Raw genomic sequence first — 8,469 nt, 5'->3', positions numbered from 1 at the left:
GTGCACGTTTTCAAGCATTGTGAGAATGTGTGTATTTGTGTGTGCTCCACTGTGTGTGAGGGACAGTGTGTACGAGAATGTGTGTGTGCATGAGAGAGTGTGTGTAAGGAAGGGTGGGGGCTTTGTTAGATGATCAGTGAAGATGATATTGACTGGTGAAGCAGAATCCAGTCCTGAATAGCCAACTCCTCTCATTACTTTCAAAATTTCTATATCATGTGATAGGAAGATCAACACACAAGGCATGGATCTGAGAATTAAATGGAAAGTCAGACACAAAACCCTGAGATGCTCAAAAGAACTCTGTATTTCTGTCTCTCTGCAGCTTGATGCATGTTTAATGGATTTTCAGGAGTACTCCAGCCTGGAATCGGAATCGGGCTTTCACCCACAACTCAATAAAAACAGTTTCTGATCAAACTCCTGGCTGCTCAGGTATCCCAAGTCCCAGGCAGGTTCAGGAAAGGAGCTGGATGTTCCCAGTTCCAGGATGACAGCTCCTAGCGGGGTCCCGACATCCTGCGACCCTCACTCATCCGGTAGGCGCACAGATAAAATATTCCTGAAGGAATGAGAGGAGATCGTGATCAATAGATTGAGACTCCCTGTCTCTGTCACCGCCTCCAGCCCCTACACCTCCTACACCCCCTCCCTATCTCTGTCACCGCCTCCAGCCCCTACACCCCCTACACCCCCTCCCTATCTCTGTAACCTCATTCAGCTCCTACACCCCCTCCCTATCTCTGTAACCTCCTCCAGCCCCTACACCCCCTCCCTATCTCTGTCACCGCCTCCAGCCCCTACACCCCCTTCCTAACTCTGTAACCCCCTCCAGCCCCTACACCCCTCCCTATCTCTGTAACCCCCTCCACCCCCTACACCCCTTCCCTATCTCTGTCGCCGCCTCCAGCTCCTACACCCCCTCCCTATCTCTGTAACCTCCTCCAGCCCCTACACCCCCTCCCTATCTCTGTCACCGCCTCCAGCCCCTACACCCCCATCCCTATCTCTGTAACCCCCTCCAGCCCCTACACCCCTCCCTGTCTCTGTAACCCCCTCCAGCCCCTACACCCCCTCCCTATCTCTGTAACCCCCTCCAGCTCCTACACCCCCTCCCTATCTCTGTCACCGCCTCCAGCCCCTACACCCCCTACACCCCCTCCCTATCTCTGTAACCCCCTCCAGCCCCTACACCCCCTCCCTGTCTCTGTAAAACCCTCCAGCCCCTACACCCCTCCCTGTCTCTGTAACCCCTTCCAGCCCCTACACCCCCTCCCTATCTCTGTAACCCCCTCCAGCCCCTACACCCCTCCCTGTCTCTGTAACCCCTTCCAGCCCCTACACCCCTCCCTGTCTCTGTAACCCCTTCCAGCCCCTACACCCCTCCCTATCTCTGTCACCCCCTCCAGCCCCTAAACCCCCTTCCTATCTCTGTAACCCCCTCCAGCCCCTACACCCCCTCCCTATCTCTGTTACCCCCTCCAGCCCCTACACCCCCTCCCTATCTCTGTAACCCCCTCCAGCCCCTACACCCCTCCATGTCTCTGTAACCCCTTCCAGCCCCTACACCCCCTCCCTATCTCTGTCACCCCCTCCAGCTCCTACACCCCCTACACCCCCTCCCTATCTCTGTAACCCCCTCCAGCCCCTACACCCCTCCCTACCTCTGTAACCCCCTCCAGCCCCTACACCCCCTCCCTATCTCTGTAACCCCCTCCAGCTCCTACACCCCCTCCGTATCTCTGTCACCGCCTCCAGCCCCTACACCCCCTACACCCCCTCCCTATCTCTGTAACACCCTCCAGCCCCTACACCCCCTTCCCAATCTCTGTAACCCCCTCCAGCCCCTACACCCCTCCCTGTCTCTGTAACCCCTTCCAGCCCCTACACCCCTCCCTATCTCTGTCACGTCCTCCAGCCCCTACACCCCCTCCCTATCTCTGTAACCCCCTCCAGCCCCTACACCCCCTCCCGATCTCTGTTATCCCCTCGAGCCCCTACACCCCCTCCCTATCTCTGTAACCCCCTCCAGCCCCTACACCCCCTCCCTATCTCTGTAACACCCTCCATCCTCTATACCCCTCCCTATTTCTGTAACTTCCCCCAGCCATTACCAACCCCCCATCTACATCGCCTCCACCAGCCCCTAAATGCCTCCAAATTTGAACGAGTGGGTTGGGGGCATCGGAGAATGTGTGACTGACTTCCACAGGAATTGGGGGTGGGGTGAGAATGTTGGAGTCGCTTCCACAGGGAGTCGGTGGGGGGAGGTAATGTGGGACTCTCTTTCACGGGGAATGGTCGATGTGAGTCAATTCAATGTATTGAGGGGTTCAATGTTGGATAAACACAGGAGGGAGGGAGGGGGCAAGGGAGGGAGGGAGACAGGGACCGAATGGAGGGAGAGAGGGAGCGAGGAAGTGAGGGAGAAAGTGAGGGAGAGAGGGAGCGAGGGAGTGAGGGAGAACGCTATTGTGGGGGAGATAAAGTGGCGGTTTATGGACGGACGCCAACAGGAAGTCGATGGTCTGAGTGGACTCTCTCTGTGCGCTTCACTGTGGATCGTGGAGGCTCAGTGCTGTCGCCTGGCCTGTCACAGACTGTTGGACGTTGGAGGTGTCAACAGTTGGGATTTCCAGGCGTCACGCAAATGCAGGGGGCTTACCTGCAAAGAAGGTGAGAAGCATTGCCACCCAGCCTAGGATGTAGGACCAGGAGAATCGCCAGTCCCCAAAACGCTTCCCAAGGAAGTTAACGGTAACTCCCGTGTAGACAGCCATCGCAATGAGCAGCAGGAACACTGAGCAGCCAGAAGGAGGGAGGGAGAGAGAGAGAGGGAGGGAGGGAGAGGGATAGAGTGTGTGAGAGAGAGACAGAGAGAGAGAGGGAGGGACGGAGAGAAAGTGAGACAAAGGGGGCCGGGGAAGGGAGGGAAAGACAGAGAGAGAGAGGGAGACAGAGAGAGAGATGGAAAGAGACAGAGAGAGATAAAGGAAACAGAGAAAGGGAGAGACAGCGAGAGAGAGAGGCCGAGGGAGAGAGAGAGAAGGAGACAGAGAGAAAGACATAGCAAACAAGAGGACGGGAGGGAGACAGAGAGATAGAGAGAAACAGGAAGAGGGTGAGAGTGAGAGAAACGGGGAGAGACAGGGAGGAGAGAGAGTGGGACAGAGAGAGAGAGAGGGGGGGAGACAGTGAGAGAGAGAGAGAGAGACAGAAAGAGACACGGAGAGAGATAGAGAGAAACAGGAAGAGGGTGAGAGTGAGAGAAACGGGGAGAGACAGGGAGGAGAGAGAGTGGGACAGAGAGAGAGAGAGGGGGAGACAGTGAGAGAGAGAGAGAGACAGAAAGAGACACGGAGAGAGATAGAGAGAAACAGGGAGAGGGTGAGAGTGAGAGAAACGGGGAGAGACAGGGAGGAGAGAGAGTGGGACAGAGAGAGAGAGAGGGGGGGGAGACAGTGAGAGAGAGAGAGAGACAGAAAGAGACACGGAGAGAGATAGAGAGAAACAGGAAGAGGGTGAGAGTGAGAGAAACGGGGAGAGACAGGGAGGAGAGAGAGTGGGACAGAGAGAGAGAGAGGGGGAGACAGTGAGAGAGAGAGAGAGACAGAAAGAGACACGGAGAGAGATAGAGAGAAACAGGGAGAGGGTGAGAGTGAGAGAAACGGGGAGAGACAGGGAGGAGAGAGAGTGGGACAGAGAGAGAGAGAGGGGGAGACAGTGAGAGAGAGAGAGAGACAGAAAGAGACACGGAGAGAGATAGAGAGAAACAGGGAGAGGGTGAGAGTGAGAGAAACGGGGAGAGACAGGGAGGAGAGAGAGTGGGACAGAGAGAGAGAGAGGGGGAGACAGTGAGAGAGAGAGAGAGACAGAAAGAGACACGGAGAGAGATAGAGAGAAACAGGAAGAGGGTGAGAGTGAGAGAAACGGGGAGAGACAGGGAGGAGAGAGAGTGGGACAGAGAGAGAGAGAGGGGGAGACAGTGAGAGAGAGAGAGAGACAGAAAGAGACACGGAGAGAGATAGAGAGAAACAGGGAGAGGGTGAGAGTGAGAGAAACGGGGAGAGACAGGGAGGAGAGAGAGTGGGACAGAGAGAGAGAGAGAGGGGGAGACAGTGAGAGAGAGAGAGAGACAGAAAGAGACACGGAGAGAGATAGAGAGAAACAGGGAGAGGGTGAGAGTGAGAGAAACGGGGAGAGACAGGGAGGAGAGAGAGTGGGACAGAGAGAGAAAGGGGGGGAGACAGTGAGAGAGAGAGAGAGACAGAAAGAGACACGGAGAGAGATAGAGAGAAACAGGAAGAGGGTGAGAGTGAGAGAAACGGGGAGAGACAGGGAGGAGAGAGAGTGGGACAGAGAGAGAGAGAGGGGGAGACAGTGAGAGAGAGAGAGAGACAGAAAGAGACACGGAGAGAGATAGAGAGAAACAAACAGAGACATACAGTGAGGGAAACAGCTCATCACTGCTCCACCGTGAGCAATCCCTACTTCACACCCGGCCCCATACACAGACACACTGCCCTTACACACCCACACACTGCCCCTCACACACTCACCACCCTTATACACTCATAGACCGCCCTTACACACCCACACACTGTCTGTTACACGCTCACCACACTTATACACGCATACACTGCCCGTACACACTCTCACACTGTCCCTTATACACTCGCCACACTTATACACTCACACACTGCCCTTATACATTCATACACTGCCCTTACACACTCACACACTGCCCTTATACATGCATACACTGCCCTTACACACACACACACTGCCCTTATACATGCATACACTGCCCTTACACACTCACACACTGCCCTTATACACTCACACACTGCCCTTACACACTCTCACACTCTCCCTTATACACTTGCTGCACTTATACACTCACACACTGCTATACACACCCACACATTGCTTTTACACACTCACCACCTTTACACACACACTGCCCCTTACACACTCACACACTGCCCCTTACAAACTCACAAGCATCCCTTACACACCCACACACCACCATTACACACTCACCGGCCTTATACCCTCACATACTGCCCTTATGCACCCACACATTGCCTCTACACACTGCCCCTTACACACTCACACACTGCCCCTTACACACCCACACACTCACCAGTCTTATTCGCTCACATACTGCCCTTATGCACCCACACATTGCCCTTTACACACCCACACACTGCCATTGTGCACTCACACAGTGCCCCTTACATACTCACACACTGCCCTTGCACACCCACACACTGCCCCTTACGCACTCACTTCCCTTATACACTCACATGCTGCCCTTAAACACTCAGGCACCGCCCACTACACACAAATATCACCCTCACACATTCACACGCTGTCCTTTCACATTCACAGTCTGTCCTTACACACTTACACACTGCCCTTACACAGTCACACACCAACCCTTGCATGCACCATTCCTTATACACTCAAAATGCCCCGTACACATTCACACATTGCCCAAACAAACTCACGCACCACTCATTACACTCGCATGCTGTCCTTACACACTCACACATCACATTTACACACTCACGACTGCCCTTACATGCTCAATCACTGCCCTTATACTCTCACACACCACCCTTACACACTCACACATCGTCCTTACACTCATGTACACCTCCCTTGCACATTCACACATAATCCTTACACACTGACATGCTGCCTTACACACATGCTCACTACCCTTACACATTTACAGACCATCATTACACATTCACACATCACCCTTACACACTGCCCTTACACAATTGCACATCGCCCTTCCACACTCAGACACCACCCTCACATACACAGAGACAGCCCTTACACACGCACATATTGTCCTTACATGCACAACCTCCTTTGCACACTTGCATATCACCTTTACATGTTCATGTGCTTCCCTTACACACTCACAGATCACCTTTACACACTCACATATCATCTTCCCACATGCACACTACCCTTACACACTTGCACACCACCTTTACACACTCACACAGACACCTTTACACATTCACAGATCACCCTTACACACTCGCAAGCCACTCTTACACACTCACATACTGCCTTACACATATGCACTCTGCAAATCACTCACTATATATTCACTCACTGTCACTTTCATACTTCTTACATGCTTTTGCACTTGCACATTCACACACCACTCATTATACACTCACTCTCGCACACTCACTCATTACACACTCACACAACATCCCTTATGCACTTGCACACTTACCCCATAAACATTCTCGCACTGCCCCATAAACATTCTCATACTGCCCCTTATACACTCATACCCTGCCCCATACACACTCATACGCTCTCACTGTCAACCTATAAAAACTCAGGCACTGCCCCTTATACATGCACACACTAATGTGCTCACCCCTTACACACTCAGACACGTATTAAAGACCTGTGCACGCACTCACCCTTTACACACTCTTACACTCACCCCATAAACAGACTTACAAACACACACACACACACACACACACACACACACATACTTGCTTGTTAGCACATTCACCCCTTACACATTCACACATACACACAGTCACCTCTGAAAACTTACACACTCACCCCTAACACACTAACGCACACACTTTCATACACACTCACTCTTCACACACTCACACACACACTCTGATACACACACTGCCACTTACACAGAAACAAACTTTCACATATACATGCACTCCTTACACACTCATAAAATTTACCCCTTACACACACAAGTCATACACATTCACAGTCACACACAAACAGACTCAAACATTCAGACATTACACACTCTCTATCTCCCCTCCTTCCCCACACATACGCACATGCACACACACACACATACACACACACACTCACACACACACACACACACTCGTGCGCACACACACACACTCACACACACACACACTCTCTCTCTCTATCTCTCCTCCTTCCACACATACACACACACACACACCACACACACACACACACTCACAATGACACACACACACACATACACACACACACAGTGACACAGGCACAGTGACACATGCACACCATGACACAGATACACACAGTGACACAAGCGTACACACACACACACTGACTCACACACACACAGTGACACAGACACATGCACAGTGACACATGCACACACATACACACGCACACACTCACAGTGACACACATGCACACACTCAGTGGCACAGATACACAGACGCACACAGTGACACAGACATACACACAGTGACACAGACACATGCACAATGACACATGCACACACATACACACGCACACACTCACAGTGGCACACACACACACAGTGACACAGACACACACACTCACTCACACAGTGACACACTCACTCACACAGTGACACACACTCACACGGGCACACACACTCACACAGTGACACACGCACACAGTGAATCACACACACCCACACACAGTGACACACACATACACTCACACAGTGACACACGCACACACTCACACACAGTGACACACACTCACACAGTGACACACGCACACACACACACAGTGACACACACACACACACACACACACACTCACAGTGACACACGCACACAGTGAATCACACACACCCACACACAGTGACACACACATACACTCACACAGTGACACACGCACACACTCACACACAGTGACACACACTCACACAGTGACACACGCACACACTCACACACAGTGACACACACACACACACACAGTGACACACGCACACACACACACAGTGACACACACACACACTCACACAGTGACACACGCACACACTCACACACAGTGACACACACACTCACACAGTCACACACGCACACACTCACACAGTGACACACGCACACACTCACACACAGTGACACACGCACACACACTCACACAGTGACACACGCACACTCACACACAGTGACACACACACACACTCACACAGTGACACACGCACACACTCACACACAGTGACACACACACACACACACACACACACTCTCACATAGTGACACACGCACACACTCACACAGTGACACACACACACACACACACACACACACACACACAGTGACACACGCACACACTCACACACAGTGACACACACTCACGCAGTGACACACGCACACACTCACACACAGTGACACACACTCACACACACACACTCACACAGTGACACACGCACACACTAGCCGTGTCCCCGTGAGTGGATGTTTTGCTGTGATCGGTTCCCGGGCTGTTCTGGCTGATGAGGCAGGACTCACTCGAGATGAGGAACAGGATTCCAGCAGCAAGCGTGTGGTTGAATCTCTCAAAGAAACTGAACTGAGCGAAAGCGAGAGCTCCCGCAATCAGACCAGCGAAACACGACATCGCAGCCAGGATCATAAACGCTCTGGTCGCATTCCAGTAGGCTGTGTAGGGAGGGGAGAGGATACAGGAGAGGGA

General features: G+C 52.6%; 1 protein-coding gene across 1 annotated transcript in view; it reads right to left on the bottom strand.

The window, feature by feature from the left end:
* Positions 1–242: 242 nt before the first annotated feature.
* The window catches only part of LOC125448467 (lens fiber membrane intrinsic protein-like), a 14,922-nt gene continuing 6,695 nt past the window's right edge, over positions 243–8,469 (bottom strand). The window contains exons 3-5 of the mRNA XM_059641322.1: positions 8,286–8,435; positions 2,666–2,800; positions 243–562 (exon numbers count right to left, since the gene is read on the bottom strand). Coding sequence (XP_059497305.1) covers positions 501–562; positions 2,666–2,800; positions 8,286–8,435 — 347 coding nt within the window. The 3' untranslated portion in view covers positions 243–500. The remainder of the gene's footprint in view (positions 563–2,665; positions 2,801–8,285; positions 8,436–8,469) is intronic.

Source organism: Stegostoma tigrinum, chromosome 41 (assembly GCF_030684315.1).
Source record: "Stegostoma tigrinum isolate sSteTig4 chromosome 41, sSteTig4.hap1, whole genome shotgun sequence".
Classification (NCBI taxonomy): Eukaryota; Metazoa; Chordata; class Chondrichthyes; order Orectolobiformes; family Stegostomatidae; genus Stegostoma; species Stegostoma tigrinum.
The sequence above is the reverse complement of the archived record's forward strand: the minus strand, read 5'-3'. Positions and strand labels throughout refer to the sequence as shown.